Here is a 22,760-nt window from a genome sequence, read left to right on the forward strand (position 1 = left end):
CTGGTTATATTTTGCTTGCTTGTTTGCTTTGTCGATTAGATTCCACTTATAGGTGAGATCCTATGGGATTGTCTTTTACCACCCAGTTCATTTCACTTAGCATAGTAGCACAATTTACAATAGTCAATTTACAATTGCTGGAAGCAACCTAAGTGCCCATCAGTAAATGAATGAATAAAAAAAACTGTGGTACATTTATACAATGGAATTCTACACAGCAGAATGAAAAAAGGAGCTCCTACCCTTTGCAATAGTGTGGTTGGAACTGGAGAGCATTATGCTAAGTAGGTAGACTTTCTGGTGGGTCCACCTTCAGATGACAGGCCAGTGGTCTCCCCTTACTTGATCCAGGCTCTTCCTTCAATACGACTTTAATGAGTTACTCAGAAACAGTGGGAGTTTATTTTATGTTGGGGTAGAATATAACATTAGCTGTCCATTAGAAGGAAGTATATACTATTAATGTGTGAAGAGAGAGACAGCAGGAGCTGGCAAGGCATTTGCATGAGACAAAGGATAAGGAAGAGCAATGATCAACACATCTTCCTATGAGACAGGTACCTATTCTATGCAAGGCCAAATGATTTAAAAATTTTGAACTGATGAAGCTATGTTTTGAAATGTGGTGTAAGTCGATTCCTTATAAACCTTAATGACATGCCCATTCTTTGCCCATTACTATTTTAAGTATAGCGGAGGTGCCAAAGAAGTGGAGTATGTGGTATAGCACCTCACAGAGGGCATGTCTTCCTCCATCAAATAGAGAACACAGAATATTGCCCACTTCACTACACTGATAACTACTCCTGGGCAGGAATCTCTCCTTCAGGACATTCTTGTTCCAGACCACAATCACCAGGGACAAATATATAGCAAGAAAATTTAGGATAACTGGCTCCTTGTATTGAGAGAAACTGCATATCACTGATACCCAGAAGTATCTCATCAATTAAAAGGCGATATATGAGGTTATTATAGGATTTGGGAAGGAGTAGAGTTCAAGTCAAATTTAAAAGAAACAGTATTTTGGTAGGCTCAAAACAAAAATGGGCTGTGTGTAAAGGGACCAACATCAGGCTGAATTGCAAAGTGGGCCCAGGGGCCTCTTTCCTTGGAACCGATACAGTTAAGATAGATATGAACTGTGCCCAGAAATGTATCATCTGTACCCAGGCTGGAAATAAACTCTCTTCTTTGTGTCAAATTCACTTCGGTCATCCAGACAAGAAGAGTAGGATGTTTCATTCTTACTGATATGGTTTTAAATAGGGAACTTTCTGGCAGTCAGTGATTTTCTAGAACAAAGGTTTAAGTAAGAAAGTTTTAAGTGGTCAAAGGGACTGTGATGACACTTCATAGCTGCAGCCTGACTTTGGGAGAAATACTGTTTCCTTTAACTTTGCAACAGGTTTGATCTCAGTGGGTCTTGTCTGCTAATCTGTTAAAAAACAAGAAAAAATGCTGAAAATGGCATGGCTTATGCTATGCTTCACGTCACCAAAGAGTTCATTACATTTTAGCTCTACCAGAATTGGACTCTTAAACTAATAAGGAATTTGCTTAATCAGCACTAGTTAGGTAACCTGGTTGACAGACTCTCACCACTCCCTAAAGGAAAGTAACTTTGCAATACATTTTTGCCAGTATAACTCCCTTGTACCTGTTCCCTTTTGCCTATATGAGAATTTTACCTTGCATAGCTCTTTTTTATCTGCTAGATTTGGATGCTGCCTGATTCGAATAGACATTTGCTTAAATAAGCACATAAAATTTTTTTTAACATGGCTCAGTTTATCTTTTAAGATGTGCCAGTGTAACGAATGCTTAGTCTGATTTCTACTCTTTCAAAGGGATATTTTGCTTTCTCACTGCAAATTCACCACGTAACAGCAGGGTTGGCTCTGTTAACACGATTATAGACTCTGGAAAACCATAGGCATTGGTCAATTTTTTTTCTTTCAAAAGTGGAAATAATACAGAAACCTTAAAGTCAAGGGCTTGTTCTGCCAGACCCCTCTCTTCCTTCCACACACACTTTTGTTTCTTTCTCCGGCTCCCAAGATGTCCAAAGGTCTTATTCAGGAGTGAGAAACAAAAGAACCAGTAAAGTCCTTCCTGCTTTAAGTCAAATTCCACGTGGCCTTCACAGGCTGTTGGTTGAGAACTCTAGCTAGGGAGACAGAGGGCGTCCTGCTTGAATTGATTGGTTCAGCTGCCTTCCCTGAGTCCTCCCTTTGGGGAGATCTGTGGCGTGTCGAGAGGCCAAGTCGCCAAAGCCACACTCCATGCCACCATTCTTCCAGATGCAACTGTCCATACATAGGATGTCCAGCTTGCCCCTGCACTCCAGGTCCTACCCACGACTGCCCGCGGTTCCTTCAGCCCCGCCCCCGGCCGCGTAGGGGGCTTGGCTCCGGGCCCCGCCCCTACTTGGCTCTCAGGAAATGGGCTGCTAGTGGGACCAGCCCTCCCACCGGGCCTGGTAGCGTGGAACCCAGCCTGCAGCTGCCGGGACCGCAGCGGCGGGAGGTGAACCTTCATCCGGAAGTCAGCAGTTCAGGGCCATGGCAGTTCCCACACGCAGCTTCTCCCTCCTCCGCAGCCCCCTGGGCCGAGTCCCGGGGCTGGGCGGGAGCGCGGCCGGCCCCACGTTCCGGGGCTTTCAGAGCAGCAGAGTGAGGTACGAGCTCTCCTGAGATCTGGGTGCTTGGGTGTGAAGCCAATGTCTGTGGGAGGAGCGGCCGGAGTGCGCGCACTTGGCGCGTGCTGGGCCGGACGGAGAAGGTGAAGTTCAAGGCTCAAGGGTTGCCCCCCGGCGCAGCGGGGAAGAGGCCTCCAGCGGCTCGGAGCTCGGCCTAGTGGAACGCGCAGGCCGGGTCCAGTTGGCCCGGAGTCGGGTAACCTGGACGTGCCGGGCCCTGAGCTCCGGGTCTAAAATATTCCTTCTTTGCAGTTGGTGCAGTTGAGTGATTTAGGAAGACATTTCGGTCCCTCGGGAAGAGTGCCGTAAAAACGCTTCGTTTACTTGTTTCAAACATTTTTTTTTTTCTGTTATTGTGATTCGTAAACAAGGGAGTGGGCGTTGTTTCAGACGGTTTATTAGCATTTGAATGACTCAGTTCCTTTGTTGGTGGTAATACTGAGTGAAGTCTTTTCCAGTACTAAAATTCTTAGTGATTTTACAAAGTCAGACATTAATCTTGATTTCTCAGTCTTTTTCTATGTGGCACTACTGAACCTGTTCAGCCTCTTCAACACTTGACGTGTTGAATCTTATATTCACTGCATGTGTTTGCACTTCGTTATTGACTAGCGCATTGGAAATTCAGAACAGTGCGGTTCTAAACTCTTCTCCACGAGGGTGCCGCAGAAGTTTACCTTTCATTTACTGACTTGGACGTACTTGCAAATTCAAACCTAATAAGCTAAAAATATATTCCCTTGACCCAAAGCCAGTGAGTTCAGAAGAGATTCTGTTTCCAGACTTCCAGGGCTTCCAGTAATGTGCTTTCACTGCCGTTTTTCGTGGCCAGAGATGGTGTCTATCTTTTCCTATCTCCAATGCGCAGCACTATAGAAAGGAATGGACAGTAATGTGGAAATATAGTTACTGCTTATTTAATTTAAATTGATTAACTTCCCATTGTATGCATTTTTACCTCAGTCTTGAGTAATTGAAATAAAAAATTATTTCCCATAGGGTTTACTTGGGACGGGGTTTTTCGTGGCTGGCTCTTCCACAAGAATATGTGAGAAAATAACCTATGTGGAGTTCTGGTTGGTTAAGCTGTCGGGAAGAATTTGCCAGTTGGTTTGGAATTACCAACTTTATTACCTAGGAAAAGGAGATTCTATAGAATTCTATTATTGGTACTGCAAAATAGAAGGCATTGCCTGCTATAGTTATTTCAGCTACTTATTTAGTTTTTTTAAATGCGTGTTGTTTTAGAGCTTCTTTCAGGGTAAGGATAACTTTTTCAAAGTGTGTAAGTTGATTAATTTATCTTTGTCGTCTTGATGTGAACAACCCTGTCGCCCGGTCCTCTCCTTGTACATTGAATGAGTCGCAACAGGTACAGCCTGAGGATTTGGTTGTAGTCAGTTGATTTGTTATGGATGTGCTCCCCCCACATGGATAATTCAGACATTTAAAAATTATACTTAATTTCCTCTTGATAATTTACACTTGATCTTAGCCAAAAGGCCGAGAAGCGATCCTCTTGATAATTTAAAATAGTTGAGTGCAGCAATTTTGGAAAGCTATTCTTAAAGTAGATAAGAACTGTTACTTTTGGATCTAGCTGCCTTCAGCCCCATATGATGCACATTATAATTGTGTACATATAAATAATACTTTTGATCGTTTGAATTTTTTTAAGGCAGCACTAATTAAGTGAGACCAGGGTGGTTTTGATATCCTCTTGGCACTGAATACCATATATAAAGGTGAGGATGGCTGTAAGGTTGAGAAACCCCTGTGGACTGGGGGTCTCTCTCTGGTGGGGAGGAATTCGGACAGTGTGTTGATGCTTATTGGTGTCTCTTTTCTCTTCTAGGACGAGCAGAGAGAAGAGATTCCATCTTCCAGAGGTCGCCACTGTCTGCCTCCCCACTTGTCCCCATCCACAGTCATCATTTTTTAACGTAGTATAGTGACACATTAGTTGTCTAGTTCTTCATCGTGAATGAGGTTTAAATCCGACATCATTCCTATTGGCTTATTTTCAGTAAGCTATTCTTACTGAAAATAACAATGGAATGTTTTAAAATAACAGATTCATCACAATTTTCTGAGCTACATAAAGCCTTAAATTAATGATGAAAATGTATTTTTTATTATTTTTTCATATTTTTAACTAATTAGATACCTGTAATCATGGAACATGTAATATTTTAGTGGAATTTTTTTGACAAGTGAAATTTCAAGTAATAGTGTTTGACAGAATTTGAAAGTTATAAAATCTTGAAGTATCATTTAACATTTTTTTCTCAATGGTTTTTCTTTGAAGATTTGCAATGAGTTTTTCTTTCCTACTTATTCATGAGAAATCAGATCTTATTAATTCAAAGAAAACATATTTCATGTCAACTAAATAAATTCTTCTATTAGTTGCAGCTTACTGTTTCTTAAAATGAATTACCTAAACAGCCCAAAATCTAAAAAATCTTGGTGACTAAATTTTTCTTCTTTTGCCTTGCTGTGTGACGAGTTTATAGATCAGAGTGTCAGTGGGTTATAAACGTGGTATGAGTCCAGCCCTGTGCTTTTCGGTGTGTGGAGCCTGGCAAGAACCTTCCCCTTTGAAGGGCGGGTCACAGACCTCTTAAGTGATGTCAGGCTCAAAGCAGATTTGCAGGTGTCCTAGGGCAGGGACTTCCCAAACCCCGCCTTAGACCATCCCCCTGAACTCATTTTCAGTAACTCAGTGTATATTCGAAGTGTTTGTTCCATGTTTATTTTGTGCTCAGTGATTCCTAAAATCATGAATTTGGCAGAATTTTTTTCCTCCCGCTATGAGTTGTTTAAGCATTTGTGAAATTGTGTATTGGCCTACAGCTTTTTACAGAAACCTCACCTTTCTTTATGTCTCACTGCCAATGGCTTTGTAATTTTTGCAGGTAAACTAACATTTTAAGACAATCTTACATTTTTAGAATTAGTAAAAGGCACTGGTTTATGTTGTTTAAATAGTAATGTCTTATAAAGTAGTTAATTGAATTTAATAATTAAAATCAAATTTTATCACTAAGCCTGTGACAAGCCTGTTTGTTTTTCTTCAGATTCTCCCCTCTGGTATCAATGTTTCTATCTGAGTAGAAGAATTACTTCATCAAAGATCCTTTTATCTTCTTGTGTGGCTGAAGGACCTAGACTTAATTTAGGGCCTTTGCTGAAGGTGATTTCTCAGAGACTGAATTCAGTCCACAGAGAGTTAGTCCAAAGGATTAGTAAAAGCAGTTTCTCGAAATCATGATTTGCTTTGTTGGCAGATACGATAGTGTGGTCTTCCCATCCTAATGCCTTCCCTCTTCTAATGAAAACGAGACGTGATCCACACCACACTCCAGTTTGGGTTTCTCAGCTTTCTTAAGACATTTTCACTTTAGAACGTAAATGTTTCACCATCTAGAGCCTCGTATCTCAGTTTTGTGTCTATGACGCAGCTGTTAGAGATAAAATGCTCTGGTTGTAATGTGTCCAAGATTAAGTTTTCTGATTAAAATGGATTAATAGATGAGAAACAGATTAATATCTCAGATTTTCTTCCTCGGTCATGGGTTTAGTCATAGTTTAGCAATTTCTTTAACGACTTGAATCTTTGTTTTTCAAATGCTTTGATGTTATATTGTCTTTTCATGTTAATGCCTTGATGGGATAATAAAAACACTAATAATCTTCCACGGTCAGGTACTCGTGGAATTCCATGGAGTTCAGTGAAGATTTTTAAAAATATTTTGGCTTAGAGAGGATAAAGTTGTGGAGGGAGTTTTAAAGACATAGAAACATGAAATTTGAACTGTCAATGAGCAGGATAAATTATTGATTAGTAATAAATGAGATTGGCTATTAAGTTCAATTTGGAACAGAAAAAAAAAACCCTAAAAGATAGAAAACTTCATGATCAGAACAAAATACAATTCAAATCTAATTAGTTTCAAAGAACTCAGGGTTGAAAATTATCCAAGAAGGCTTATCCAGCTGCTCCGCTTAATATTAATTATAAGCATTTTCCGTGTTGCCATTGTTTTAGTTAATATTTTATTGGCTGCGTCATATTACATTAAGTCAGTTGACTATAATATAACCTAGTCATTTTGCTATGGTTCATTGTCTAGTCCTGGGAACATATGAGATAATTTAGTCTAAGGTTCGGGTCATCATGTCAACATCGTACTGTCTAGGTTTGTTCACTTAATGATCTGAATTCTGCCTATGTATAATTATTCTCATGAATGTGCCTAGACCTAAAAGACTATCGGAGATTCATAATTCTAAAGTAGGGGCAAATATGTACTTTAAAACAGATGACCCCCCCAGCTTCCCCTTATGGTTAGTTATGAATAACTTTGCAAGGAAGATCATCATCCCTTTAATCCAGTTGTGTTGTTGAAAAGTGAATTCTAATTGGTATTTAATGAACCATTACCCGGCTAAGCACTTGCCGAGATTTTTCACATACAGTATATTCTGTCATCCCCACAACCACCGAGGGAAGCAGACACTGTTACTATTCCCAGTTAACAGATTGGGAGATTGAGGTTTAGAGAAATTAAATGTGTCCAAGTTAACACAATAAATAGTGAAGACAGGGTTTAAACATGCATGATCTACCCAGGGCTTTGCTCTACAAGCAATTTATAATTCTTGACACTACTATCATTTTTCCTCTTTTTGGAAACATTAAATCCGGTAGAACTTTGGTGAATCAAGAAAGACACTTTTACATATAAATATTAAAAATTAAATTGTTAGATTCCCTTAATGCAAGGTATCTTTTAACCCGGACTTCATGCATAGAATTTAGGGGATCCGCAAGCTTAGATGGGAGGTCATTAGTCTCTAATAGATTTAGCATTTTCTTTAATTGTGAATGTTGACAACAAACCACAGTAACAGCAGTACCTGTGAGATTGCCAATGAGAACCGCAGATATTTTAATGTCACAGAGTTGATGCAGAGATCTCAAAACCTCATACATAGGAGTCAACTGCTTTGGTGCTATGATAGTTATTAAACCTGCTGCTAGATCCTGGTATTTAATGCTTTTTTTAAAGGTGTTTGATAACAATGTTTCAGTAAAACTTATTTCCTTGTAAACCTACGTATTTTATATTAAACACTTAAAAAGACTGCTCCGAGAAGCACCCATAGGATTAAGCAGACTGCCCAAGGTTCTGGTGGCACAAAGCTGAGCATCCAAGATTCTGAAGAAGCTGAATGTTGTTTAGGTGTGCTCTAGTTTACAGGTCCCGAAAGAGTTCAGAGTTACAAAACTGAATAACAAAGAATCATACGTAATGAGAAGAACTTGCTGTACTTTTTATTGCCTTACAAAAGTATAATTTCTGATAAAATTACTTTGAGGTGTAAGTAGAACATTTTTGATGTGCAATGAAATGTTTTTTTAAAAGGTCAGAAACTTAATATTCTTAAGTATTCATTTACTTTAAAAATGTTCATTTCCCGTGAAAGGCTCCCGAGTACTAGTGATTGCTTTTATCCCGTATGTCATTTTCCTTAGTTCCCTGGGGTTTAGTTTCTATTATATTGTTAGTTCTAACTCAAAATCTCCAGGTTGTGCGCCAAGATACAAAGCAGTTAAACTAGTTAGGACCTGAAGAGAAATTTGACTTGCTAATGATTGTATTAGGATTTTTCATAAAACAGTTCTCATAAAACACTTGCAGCTCTAAAGCTGTGGTTGAAAACAAGATTGAAACCTAGAAACAGAAGCAAGACACCAAGTATTCAGAATGAATACAGTGTTAATCTTGTAGAATTTGGTATTTTACTATTTACTGAAGGAGTATTTTGATACATAAGAAAAGTTGTGATTTTTATTCCTGTATACTACTTCATTTAAACACTTCATTTACTACTTCATTTAAACACAGTGCTTTATTTAAACACTTCATTTAGTTCTAATAACCATAGATTGGGATGGTTACAGCTTATTTTTGGGGAAGTATAGGTAAATAAACAAACTCATAGAAAAAACACTAAATGCTGTGGACTTTCCTCTGGCCCCAAATTGCTCCTGGTTATCTGAATATGTCTCCATCTATAACAGCTAGGGGAGAGAGCCACTTCTGCAAATCAGCCAATCAGCTCTTAGTCAAATCCTTTTATATAAAGTCAATAGAGAACATTCCCATTCTGTAGATGAGGCAATTACATGCCTTTGAGCACAGTTAAGTGACTGGTCCAACCTGGTCCGTCAGGCCTGACACTCAGGACTTCTGACTTGGGCTAAGTAATTAGTATCACACTGGGCCACTCGTTACTCCTCTCTCTGACCCTCAAGATTTATTGCTGCCTAAGGAACCCACATTGAGTGCTAGCCCAGCAGTGTGGGGAGAAGAAAGTACTGAAAGGGGGAGCTCCTTGTCTTACCTCTTTGGGGCTCACTTGCAGCATTTCAGCCTTTTCAGGAAATGTCACATGAGCAAGTAATGACAGGGTACATTGGGTGGAAGATGTCCAAGGGGTCAAATTCACTGCACTTTTAATGTCTGTTTAATGCCAATGTGCCTGGTGTTTTGGTTAAACCAGCACATTTTTTAAGGCTAAAAAAAAGCATTAAAGTAATGAAAATAACATCATGTAGAATATTTACTGACTAACAAATATATTAGTGGATCTATAGAAGAGTTGTAGTCAAAAGTACTTTCTAAATTAACATTTTAAAAGGTAGTTTATATTATACATTAAGACTATAAAATTTTACCTTAATTTTATATATTTTTGTAAATTAGGTGAATATTAATTTTTAACACATTAGATTCTCAGTATATATTCATATACTATGTCTTTAATGTTTAAAATACAAACATTACATTAAATTATAAAGGAAGGCAATAGAAGTAAAACTAAATTTCAGGATAGTGTTTATAGGAGAGAATAAGGGTTTTGAATAGGAGAAGGTTATACAGATGATTTCAGTGATTATAATCTTATTAAACTGGTAACAATCATATTATTTTTCCTTTTCATATGTTTTATAGGTATTTTGCATTTGTTCACTTTTAATATAATTCAGGAAGGCCTATTTTGATAACATTGAAAAACATTTTAAGATAGAATGGTAAGTATCCAGAATACTACCTACTTCACCTTTTTATTTTGCATATTTAACTCTTTAGCCACATGCACACATATTTTAACAATCATAATGATGAACCTATAATTTTCATATGTTGACCTTGTACAGTGAATATTTTCACATATTACTCTATAATTTCATTGGCTGCATAATTTTTAAAAATGATATAAACAATTAAATTCTTTGAAAACTCCACAAACATTAATAAACATGTAGAATGTGCACGAACTCTTAGGTGTTACGGGTGTCATAATAAATGTAAACTGGCTGCCTTCGCCAGCTTAGAGTATAGTGGGGGAGACGGTATTTTTAATAAGGACTTAAAATACCACAAAAGAGAAAGAGCAAGGCACTGTGGGAGCTCGTGGCAAAGGCGTCCCCAGGTGGAAGGGTCAGAGACATTTCTGGAGGGCCTTCTGGGCTGAGACTGGAAGAATACATGGAAGTGAAGGGGAGTAGACTTGGTAGGGAGCCAGAGAGGTGAGAAGGAGAAGGAAGAGTGTTTCAAGTCAAGGGAATCGTGTCTGAGAAGAGCCTGGCACACCTGATAAACTGAAACGCAGCTGCATAGTGCGGGACTTGGTGAACTGTTTGTTCTTAGCAGTGAAGCTAAAGAAAGCTCATGCATAGGCTTGGAGCTACAGGAAATTCAGATTTGAGTTAAAACTCCCTATTCTCAGTTTTTCAGGTCAAGTGTTTTAGTCTAATTTGACTTCTGTTCTTTTTGTCACACTTAACACCCGATCTCAGTAAATCTCTGTGGCTCCACCCTCAGTTTTAGAATCTATGCCTAGCACCCTCACTATTCCCTGGGGTACCACACGAGTGCCCCCACATCCCCCTTGGCCCCAGAGACTGTCCTCCACATTTTAAACAGTTATCACTGCATGATGAACATTGGGTCATGCCACTCAGAGTCTCCTAATCGTTCCTATCTGACTCACAGTAAAATCCAACGTCCATCTGAAGGCCTGAAGGGTCTTCGGGGATCTGACATGCTTACTTCTCTGACTCCGTGCTCCATCGTGGCCCACTTACTCTTTCCACTGCAGACACTGGCCTCCTTGCTCTTCATTGAGCATGCCAGGCACACTCTTGCCTGAGGTTCTTTGTACTTGCTGTGCACATTCTTAGGCCTGGGATTCTTTTCTCCATGTAGCCACACTACGTTCCCTCATTTCCTTCATTCATGCTCAGATGTCACTCGGTTAATCAGAGAAATGGCTCCCATTTTATATGGGTGGGTTACACCCATATAAAATGGCAACTCCAGCCTCCAGATACCTCCTGTCCCTTCCTTTTCCACACATGATATTGTATATTAAATCTATTTTTACACATGGTATTGTATGTTAAATATTTGCTTTAAAAAAATTTGCTGTGTCTTTCTTTACAAGATGGTTTCCATGAAATTAGACAATTTGTTTTGTGCACTGTTTATGCTCCTGGTGATAATGCCTCCTATATAGAAAGCCCTTAATACATATTTGCAAAATTAATAAATTATGGGCATATAGTGAGGAGTTTAACCAGGAAATTGACATGAATGTATTTGGAAATTCACTGGCCGCAGTATGGAAATGGATTGGCAGAGATGGAGAATTCAGCCAGGCAGAACTCAGAATCTGTATGCTTCTATAGCTGAATATTTGAATTCTTACATTGAACATTTTCAGAAATATGCATGTTGAAAAATCTTTGTTTATGCACTAAGGACTATGTGAGCTAGATAACATGCATTTACCAGTTCTCCAGGATATGGACCGATGCAAGCATCCTGTTACTGGGCCTCTACTAATTCCAGGCTTATTGAGGCTCTGCAGTGACCAAGGAAATCAGTGGGATGGGCCAGCTGCTACTGAAAATGCTCAAAGTCCCTATCACAATTGGGTGGCAGTCTTGTGGATATCTACCCATAAACATCAGCTAATTCAGGCAATATGTCAGCTATAGTTAGCATCTCAGTGCAATAAGGGAAGCACTGACATTCTCTCAGACCCCAACATACAGAGTGCAGTCAGATTTAATCTGCACACTGTCTCTTTGTAAGCCAGGAATCAGTTTATGCCATTGTCGTCTCTGACATTCTCAGGGACACACAGCTTGGAAGTGTCTAGGCCATAATTATCCTGGATTATTTTCAGAGATGGTTTGTTTCACAACAGTTTGTGAACAGATTAATCTGTTGAACAGAGAATCAACTAATTCAGCAGTAGCATTGCTATTCATATGCTTTAGAGTGCATAGGTGGTTTTGTGTTTTAAAACGTAAATGTATTACGTTGCCAAGAAGTTCATTAAGTTTTTTCTGTAAAATAAAAGGCATTTTTTATTTGTACCAATAACTTTATTGAATTGTACACTTTGAGTATGTCAGCTATCTCCTGCTTGGTATAACACTGATCGTTCTCAGTTAATGTCTGGATTTGATCGCTATCAACTTCAGCTGGTCCACCTGACTGTGGAGCATCATCCAGTGAGAAATCTCCAGCACGAAACTTCGAAAACCACTTTGACACGTTCCATATACTGACACAAAGCCTTTTTTTTGACATAATACCTCCATACAATGCACAAATATATTTTTTTGCATTTCAGTTGTATTTTTACCTTTCTTGAAATTATAAACCATAATATGCTAAATGTTGCATATTTTCTTCCATCTTTAATATTAAAGTGACTACACAAAAATTCAATCTTGTTAAGTTTTTAAATGCACAAGATATGACCACTGTCACAGTATAACTTATCGATATTGTTTCAGATGAAGTTGAAGACAACTAAGCACTCCTGGAGCCATGTTACGGAAAAAACAAAACAAAACACCACTTTTGGCCAGCCCAAAATGTTCTTTACTATAAGAGTGAATTTCAGTATGTTAGCATATAAGCCTGCTTCTATAATAGAGTATTTTACTCTAACTGAATATTACTGACACAATTTAGTTTATGGAAAGTATTTATTTTTTACTATTTTTAGAAATGAACCATACTGGAATTAGTTGCTGTAGCTGCAGCCTTTAGTATTTGCTAATATAGGAGGTCCTTGTTCCCTTAGTATTAAAAAGCCACTTATATTAATTATAAAAATAAGTACCAGAAATTCATAGGAAATAGTGGAAAGTATTTGTTACTTAATCTTGACAAATAAAATTTAAACTCAAAAGTAAGTGTATTTTATCTTAATGTGATTTAATTTATCATTGTAATTATGTACTAAATGTTAGAATGTACAAAGGCACAAACTATAAAAACTCAAGGAAAATGGATAACCTCAATAGCCCTCTATTATTAAAAAGTTTAAATTTGTAGTTTTACCAATTTTTAATTTTAGTCTTTGTAGGTTCTTCCCACAAAGAAATCTCAAAGATCAGATGTTTTCTTAGGGAGTTCTACCAAACACTTCAGGGATACCAATCCCACAGAAACGCTTCTGGAAATTTGAAGAGGATAGAATACTTCCTCACTCATTCTATGAGGGCACCATTAACCCTAATATAAACACCGTACAAAGACATTCCAAGGAAATAAAACTACTGACAGATACCTCTCACGCACATAGATGCAACAAATTAACAAACTTTTAGCTGAAATTTACAATACCTGGAAAGGTTAGGTACATTAAGACCAAGTTAAGTTTATCTCAGGAATGCAAGGTTGGTTTAACATGTGAAAATCAATCAATTAATTGACCCTATTAATGGACCAAATCCAAAAACCCATAGGATCATAGATGATCATCTCAATAAATGCAGAAAAACCATTAGACAATATTCCTTCATCAAACTAGGAATAGAGTCTCATTCCTATGATTCAAACTGAATCATAGAAATAAATGTATAACCTAAACCCATAACACTTTCTAGAAGGAAACACTAGAGAAAATCTTTCTGAGCCTGAATTAGGCAAAGATTCCTTTGCCCAAGAACAAAAGCATGATCCATAAAAAGAAGATTTTGTCAAGTACAGCAAAATTCAGAACTGACATTCCAAAGACACAACTAAAAGAATGAAAAGGCAAAGCACAGACTCAGAAGATATTTCAAATCACATATCTTGACACAGGACTGCAATCTAGGATATATGAAGAACTCTCAAAACCTCTATAATGAGGAAACAACCTATTAAACAATGGGCAAAAATCTATATTACACAGTTCAACAAAGAGGATAGGCAGATGGTAAATAAGCAAATGGAAAGATGTTTAACATTATTATTCACTATGGGAATGCAAATTAGAAGCACAATGAGATACCACCAAATAGACACCAATCTGACTAAAATGTAAACAACAGACCACGTCCAGTGATTGCAGGTGTGGGGGGGACTGGAACTCTCATATGCTGCTTGTAGAAGTGTAAAATGGTACGACCACTTTGGTAAACAGGCTGACAGTTTCCTACAGATTTAAACATATACCTACCATATGTTTCAACCATTCTACTCCAGGTATTTGTTCAAGAGGAGTGAAAGCATACGTGTATACAATGAGTTGTACGTGAATGTTTCTAACAGCTTTATTTGTCATGACCACAAACTGGAAACAACCCAAATATCCATCAGCAATTGAACAGATGAACACATTTTATTATTTCTATATAATGGAAAACAACTCAGCCATAAAAAAACAAACTATTGATGTGTGCAAGAACATTCATGAGTCTTAATTATGCTGAGTGAAAGTAGCTAGAGATAAAGGAGCATGTGGTACATAATTTTATTTTTACAAAATTCATGATGATACAGACTAACGCATAGTGACAGAAAGCAGATCAATGGTTGCCTGGTGGTGGAGGGCGTGCCTGGCAGGGACCTGTGCAAGAGTGAGATTATAAAGGGGCACCAGCAAACTTTTAGGGGTGATGGATATGCTCATTTCCCGAATTACGGTGATGGCTTCCCAGGTACATACATACACTGAGACATCAAACTGTACATTTTAGATGTGTGCAGTTTATTGTGTGTCAATTATACTTCAATAAAGCTATTATAAATTTATGATGGTGGACCAAGAGTGATACACTGAATTTTTCATAACTTTTCATGCTTAAAAGCTATTATGTTTCAGTGAAAAGTCAACAAAATTAGAATCACCTATAGGTTGGTTCTATAGCAATGAGAGTAATCTATACTTCTAAGTATAGGTTACTTATAATTATAATGTCTAATTTTAATTGTATTGTCTGACCAGTTTCTTTGCTCAGATAATTATTTATCCAGAGTTACAATTACTATTAAGGTGTACTTTTGTGTTGGACTGAAGAAGTGGTTTTCAAACACAATCATGCACAAGAACACCTGTGGGAACTTGCTAGGCATGCAGATTCCCAGGCTTTACCCCCTGAGGATTCTGAATAGTAGGTGTGGTCTTGAGGTCTAAGAACCTGAAAGTTCAGCAGGCTTCCCAGGCACTTTTAATGTGTCTATCCACAGACCACATTTCAGAATCACTTCTTAGCAGAGTATTGTTTCCATCAAAATTGTATGAACTTAAAAAAATTGTGTGAACTTGGATGAGCCCAGTGGATTGCTGAAATGGAGTATTCTGGATCTGGTTGTATCTGTATGTACACCAACCTGTTAGAGAAGGCAGCTGACTTCCTTGGAGGAGGCAGCAAGTTTGCACTTTGTGCATTGGCTGATATTCATGGCGCCACATTCATTAGACAATAAAAAGTATACAGGTTCAAAAGATTAAAGTGCTATAAGATATTCCATTCCTCCTTTTCTTCTTCTATTTCTCACTCTTTTTCTTCTTCTTCACAATATTCATTGACCTGCATTTGGCATTTTGTGTAATAATCATGGCAGCAGGAAGAAGGAACTGCCTTACACTTTGTCAGGTACCTTTAAGAAATGACCACACAGTACGAGTAACCTAATTCAACACTCTTAAGTTTGACATTGTGATGTGCCAGCAAACCTTCCCATAATGCATTTCTTTGTGCCTTTCCAGAGATAAATTTATGTCATCTATCAAAGCATAGCATTTCTTTACCTTCTTAAGTACTTATATACACTGCCAGGAAGTAATATTCTATGCAAATTTTTTCCATTACAAATGGCGTGGGTAACAGCTGAACCATCAGCTTACTGGTGTGGTTTCCAGAATAATCAGTGATAAGCATGGCAAGACTGGCAGCTGTTGTCCTAGAGTTGTCCTAAGGCTGTGGAATGCAGTTTCTCCTCAAATGAGTTAAAAGAGTTTTGAAGTGCAGAGCTCATGGCTTCAGGGACTTATGTGTTCAGGACAAAGTGACTAAGAGTTAACACACTAGTCTTAGGGTTGTAAGACCGTGGGGTCACACTCAACATGGACGAGGCTCTGAAGGTGGGTGCCCATTTTCACTAGACTCTGCTGATTTGTCACTTCTGAAAAAAAGAGCAGAGCTTTTAATAGAGCCAATATTATAGTCCAGATCTTTTTTTAAAAATATTTTCTTTATTTATTTTTCGAGAGAGGGGAAGGAAGGAGAAAGAGTGGGAGAGAAACATCAATGTGTGGTTGCCTCTCATGCGTCCCCTGCTGGGAACTGGCCTGCAACCCAGGCATGTGCCCTGACTGGGAATGGAACCGAGATACTCTGGTTCACAGGCCCGTGCTCAATCCACTGAGCTACGCCAGCCAGGGCTATAGTCCAGATCTTGAGTGTGTGTTTTAGTAAAAAAATATATGTAATAGTTATAAAAGAAATGTGTACTATAGCCCTAGAAGAGTCTAACTCTTCTTTTTAGATCTATATTATAATCTCCTAGATTATAATCTCCTAGATTATAATATAGATCTAAAAAGAAGAGTTAGACTCTTTCACAAAATTATAAATATATTTATGAACCTGAAGAATTGGGTGTCAGACATACTTGAAAAATATGAAATTTTGGATACTCGGAGAATCATAGATATTTTAGTCACTCTTGTATCTTAAACTTACGTGGTTGAATGTTCCTTATTGTCATTTTAGTACTGCATTTATTCTTTTGTTTTCCACAGACACGATGCCATTGTTATCTCAGGAACCAAAATGGCCAAACAAATCCAGAAGGAAATACAGCAGGGCGTGGAGGCGTGGGTTTCCCTCGGGAACAGGCGACCTCACCTCAGTATCGTTTTGGTGGGTGACAACCCGGCCAGCCACACCTATGTCCGGAAGAAGGTCCGAGCCGCCTCCGCTGTAGGTGGGGATGTGTTCATGTACTTGTTACTAATAATGTACTTGTTCTGGTTTTACTGCAAAGCGTAAGAATTATGAGCGATAATTGTCAAATAAGTGTTATTTGAATAGCATGTATTATGATGAGTGATTTTTCAGTTATCAAAGTATATCTTCATTTCTTCTTTAAATTTCTTATTGAATCAATTTCGTGTGATTTCAGATGCTACGGTGAGATGTGAGAAGAAAAACGTACATTTAAATTATCCAGTTTTTATTAGACTTGCTTTAATCAGATAATAAATCCTGCCAGTTCACTCTGTCGAACTTGGCCTGGCAGTGGTGGTGGTGCTATTGGTGTCTTTACCGTATTCAGATGCACTGATAGTACCTTCAACAGTTTATCACAAATAAGTGCAATTTGCCACCCAGGATACTGGGCTAAAGAATGCATGTGAATCAGGAGAAAACATCGGTTACTAATTGAGAAATCCCTTCTGCTGATGCTTAGATCATTTTTATAGAAGAACCTTTCCTTCTTGTGGGACAGGAGCAGAGAAAACCAATTACACCGAGTGGGACACCATTAATGAAACGACAGCACATCTTTGTTAGTCAGGTGACTTTCTCTGCTTGTTTCCTTCTAGGTATCTGCAGTGAGGTCATTCTAAAACCCAAGGATGTTTCTCAGGAAGAACTTTTGGATATAACTGATCAGTTGAACTTGGACCCACGAGTCAGTGGCATATTAGTTCAGCTGCCACTGCCAGGTATCTAATGCTTTACTATTATTTTTTTTACATTTTTATATTGTTGTTTAAGTACAGTTGTCTCCACTTCCCACCCTTGATCCTACCCACTTTGGTTTTATCCATGTGTCCTTTATACATGTTTCTGAATCTCCCCCTTCCCCCCCTTATCTCCTCCCACCTCTGCTCTGGTTACTGTCAGTTTGTTCTTAATTTCACTGTCTTTATCTCAGTGCTTGCTTCACTCAGTCCTGCAAGGCCATAAAAATGACCGTGCAAGCTGAAATTGGGCGCAGTGATAATCGAGGGCAAAAATAGATAGTGCTTGTTCTTTGGTCTTTAAAAAATATTTTCTCTAAATATTATAAATTTCCTTACCATGGTTCATAAATGGATAAGGAAATGGATAAATAACAAAACTAATATTTATCCAATACACTGTCATTTAAAATACTAAGACATTGAGAATTAAAGTATTTCATTTCTTTCCAAAAAACTTGTCAACAGGAGTTTGAACAGAACTTGCCTTCTTATCATATAGAATGATATGGAGCAAGCATCTTAACATAATATGGAGCAAGCATCTTTTCTGTCTTGGTGACCAGAACTGGCATACTTCTAAGTTTGGTTCAGCTTCATTTTGTTCTTTGTCCTTTCAAAGTTGTGAAGTGTCTCTGAGTTCCTTCAAAGTGAAGTTTTATGCTGGTGTCACTTCCTCTGGGTCATTCTTTTTGTCACAATAACTTTCCTTACTGATGTTGATAAGTTCCCCTTCTCTCACACCCTATGCCTGCCTAGCTCAGTTGCTCAAAGGGCGCAGTGTCAACATTCCAGAGTCAGATGTTTCTTGTGCAATCCACTTCCATTCAGTACAATCCTACTGAAGTGCCATTAGCTTGTTTTTTATGTGCATAATTCCTACCTCCACTTTATGCTGGCCTAGGTTTTGTCTGCCTTTGCTTGGCTGTCACCATTTTCAGATTCACTCCCATGCCATTTCAGTTCCAGCACCATCGTCAGTCTTGTCTTTTTGCTGCACTTTCCTCTTTATAGGCTAATTCCCTCTGTGGATTATCCACTTTTGCAAAATGTCATGTGAATGTATCAGCTGGAGACATGGGAGCAATACACTTTGCTGTCTGTGTTTGCCTGGAATACCAACATGCAGTGACAAATCACTGATGCTCTTGGAAAGAAGTGACATGTTTGTCACTGCTCGTGATGCTGCGTCTGTCTTTTACACAGGGAGTTACGGACCATAGACCCTGAAGCTCTGATGCGACACAGTTAACATACCACAATAACTGACATTTGAATGGTGTTGGAGGGCTGGTTTTATCAACTAGTTGGAGCTCTGAAATGTTGGCATTTTTAACTGAGCAAAGCAAAGACTGCTGGTATAGCATAGGTTATGGTAGTTTTGTGCAGTTTTGCGTTTCTCTGTAAGTTTTGACCTACAGAAAATAAAGGTGTGTGATTCTCTGCCTGGGACGTTCATATGGTATTAATATTTTAATTTCTCTAACAATATAACTTAATATCTTAAGTGTGTTGTAACTTTTGTGCCAATTAAATCACACTCAAAATTCATATACCTAATTCTAATTCCACTGTGGCTGCATTTTTAAAAATCACATAGTTGGAAAGGATCTTAGAAGTCATCAGGATTTCCCCAGAGACAAATGCTTCTGACAGATCATAATATAGATCCATCATGTTAAAACTGGTACAGTAATTCATCACTTAATTTTAGAGCTAGAAATTCAACACATACAATACCTTAATTTTATATTATAGGGAACTAAGGTCTATAAAATATCGGGGGTTTAGTAACATCACAAATCTGTCCAGAAAATCTTGGTAGTAGTTTAAACCCAATTGTTTGGCTCATGCCAAAAAAGAAAAACTTCTTTCTAATGTATTTGCCAATCAATCCTAGAGTTTGCAGTTTATGAAGTTTCCCCCACTTGAATTTGTACTACATTAAAAAAAGTTATATAAAATGTTATAAATGTCTAAATAGCTACATTAGATTTAGTCTATCTTAAAAAATTATATTTATATCTGTAGAAATGTTCCCCCTTTGTGGACAGTATTGCTCACTTGGCGAATTTGTTAGCAGTGCCACTAGATGGCACTGGTGATCTAGTGGTACTGAAATAAATTTCTTGGGTCCTGTTCACTTTACAGGGTGAGAAGCATAGAGCCAAAGGGATCATGCCCGTCACAAGTATCTGGATGCTCTCAGAAAGGGCAATTTTCAATCTAGCTTAAAGCCAATAATATACAAAATAACAGTGGTTAAAATGCATTACATTAACCATTTATGTCTCAGGCACTTTACATTTATTACTTTACTGAATCTTCACAAAATCTTGTGGAGTTGGATCTTTTATTACACACGTTTTACTGATGAGGGATTTGAGGCCCAGAGAGATTAAGTAACTTTCCCTAAGGTCACAGAGCTGGTGAGTAATTGCACTGGGATGTGAGTCCTTGTCAGCTGGTCCCTGTGGCTTTACTTTAGACAATTACATTAGCTAGAGAATAATGTGTTCCTATCATGTGGCAGATTTTCTTCATGTGGATTATTTTATTTTAGCTTCAAAACAGGTTTATGAGTAGGAATCGTATTCTTCATTTTACAGATGAGGAGACTGAATCACAGAGGTTAAACAAATTATCCACTATTACCTGCTAGTAACTGGTAGAACCGGGACCCCAAATCAGGCAGTCTGATTCCAGAATTACCTTTTTAACCTTTATTAACCTATGTACATGGATTCTCTGAACATGATGAGCACATATGTTTCAAAAGTGCACATTCAAGTTCCTAGTGCATGTAGCTGCCATCTCGACCCAAATTCTTTCAGTAGTCTTCTATCTATTCTCCCTTCTGTCCAGCCTTGTAACGCTACAGTGTTATGGATTTGCCGTGCTCAATAATGATATTTCTATTATTATTCACAATTTCTTTTTGGTAAGGTTCAAAAATGATAACAGTGAGAGTAAAGACAGATGTTAAATACACTGTTCCTCCTGAAGTGGCCTGTGTCTTATTTGAGTAATCACACAGTGAGTGGAACGTGTTTGCCAGTAGAAAATAGCTGAATGGATATATACAGTATGAGTCTGTAATCGGCCTTACAATTTACAGACTGTTATTTAACCAGCAAATCACTTTTTTTTTCTCATTATAATAGGAGGATTGAAATAGACTTTTTTCCAACTCATTTGGGCCATGTAGTTTGTTGGTTAATAGAAAAAGTTGATTAACATAGAAAGTCATAAAAATGTATATTTACCTTAAAGATTCTATTATATTATAACATACAACAGTTAAATACTCATTTATTGATCAATCTTTCAGTGAGGGTCCAGGACCCTTTGGAACCCACTGATTGTAATTTTTATCATCTTCTGGCTTTAATTCATTGCCTATAATTTTCAGATGGGGGTGAATTTGAGTAAAAATTTGTCCGTGTTATAGAAAGGCCTCCCAGTTTTCATGGTTGTCTTGCCCTTATCTAAATTATTACTAATTCTTTTTAGTTCTCAAGCATCTTCCCAGAACATTCAACTTAATTTCCATAAAAATAACAACTGTTTTCTTTTTACACTATTGTTATTTGACTATATATCATTTTAAATTAAATTTCATAATTTACTGCAAAATACTGGCAAAACAGATAGGGATATGTACACAATTACTTCTTGATTATCATGAAACTCATTTGGTAGAGGCAGGAGTAGTTTATTAACTACTCTCTGATATTCTTTTGGTAAATTCTGGCCACAAGCCTGCAAGTTTTGCAGAAGAAATGAAACGCATCAGTCTTGCTGATGGGTGTCTATGTGGAAGTGGTTGAGGTAGTTTCTCCTGTCTTATAGGACTGTTATAAGGATCATCAAAACAGTGGGTTCATGAGTGAATGAACAAATGAAATGATTCTCATCAATTACACCTTCATTTTCTATCATTTGTCTAATAATCCTGAATTTATAATTATTTTATGATTACAAATCTGAGATTATTTTTTACAATTAGGGCAATATCTTAAGTAAAAAAAATTCCAAGTTAGAATTATAATTCTGATGTTGGAGGACAGGTTTGCATAAGGATTAAATAGAATGTACAAGCAGTTTCCATGTACTAATTTTGAGTAGAAAGCAAAGGAAGAAGATAGATTTATAGCTATTTAGCTATAAATAGCTACAGCTAAAGCAAAGGAGATAAAATGGAATTATTGAAAACAATTAGTCTAAAGGAGGGAAGCAAAAAGGGGAAAAGACAATAAGGAAAACGCATAGCAGTTGATAGCTTTAATCACATAAAATGGAATGTTGTTAAGTAACCCAATTAAATATTAGAGGTTGTCATAGTGGGTAAAGACCAAGACTTAACTATATGCTGCCTGTAGGAAACACACTTCAAGTAGAAAGACAGAGGTTAGAGCAAAACAGTAAGGAGAATATATTATTCTAACAGTAATAAAAAGAAAGTGAAGTGATTACGTTAATATCAGGTGGGGCAATGAATATTACCAGGGATAAATAAGGTCACTCCACAGTAATAAAGGAGCTGTTTATTAAAAACAAATAACAATTTTAATTATCTATATACCTAAGAAGGAAGCTTCAAAGTACATTCAACAAACACTAATAGAATTGTAGGGAAAATAAACAAATTGAAAATTATAATTATAGATTTCCATACTTCTCTCTAAATAATTGAGAGAACAAGTGGACAAAAAAATCATAGTATAGATTGAAAGCACAGTGTCATCCAATTTGACCTAATTGACATTCATAGAACACTCTCCTAGAAAACAACAAAGTGTATATTTTTTCTAACTTCGCAAAGCACTTTTACCAAGACATACCATTTTTAGGTCATAAAAGTACTTTACATTGTTAAAAAGGTTTCATGGCACCTGAAGCGTGTTTCCTCACAAAAATGGGATTAGATTAAAATCACTAACAGAAAAATATCTGGAAAATTTCCTCATATTTAGAAACCAAATAACACACTTTTAAA

General features: G+C 37.5%; 1 protein-coding gene and 1 pseudogene across 3 annotated transcripts in view; one reads left to right on the forward strand and one right to left on the reverse strand.

Annotated features, from left to right (window-relative positions):
* Nucleotides 1-2,254: 2,254 nt before the first annotated feature.
* The window catches only part of MTHFD2L (methylenetetrahydrofolate dehydrogenase (NADP+ dependent) 2 like), a 98,445-nt gene continuing 77,939 nt past the window's right edge, over nt 2,255-22,760 (forward strand). The window contains exons 1-3 of one of the 3 annotated variants that reach the window (XM_053655705.1): nt 2,255-2,680; nt 16,814-16,998; nt 17,621-17,743. In XM_053655705.1, the coding sequence (XP_053511680.1) occupies nt 2,565-2,680; nt 16,814-16,998; nt 17,621-17,743 (424 nt within the window). In that variant the 5' untranslated portion in view covers nt 2,255-2,564. Of the gene's footprint in view, nt 2,681-4,556; nt 5,722-16,813; nt 16,999-17,620; nt 17,744-22,760 lie in introns of those variants that run through there. The other 2 variants (XM_053655704.1, XM_053655706.1) reach the window with 2 other exon arrangements.
* LOC128625907 (uncharacterized) lies at nt 4,135-4,216 on the reverse strand (annotated as a pseudogene).

Source organism: Artibeus jamaicensis, unplaced genomic scaffold (genome assembly GCF_021234435.1).
Source record: "Artibeus jamaicensis isolate MK-2021 breed Jamaican fruit bat unplaced genomic scaffold, CSHL_Jam_final scaffold_1031, whole genome shotgun sequence".
Lineage (NCBI taxonomy): Eukaryota > Metazoa > Chordata > Mammalia > Chiroptera > Phyllostomidae > Artibeus > Artibeus jamaicensis.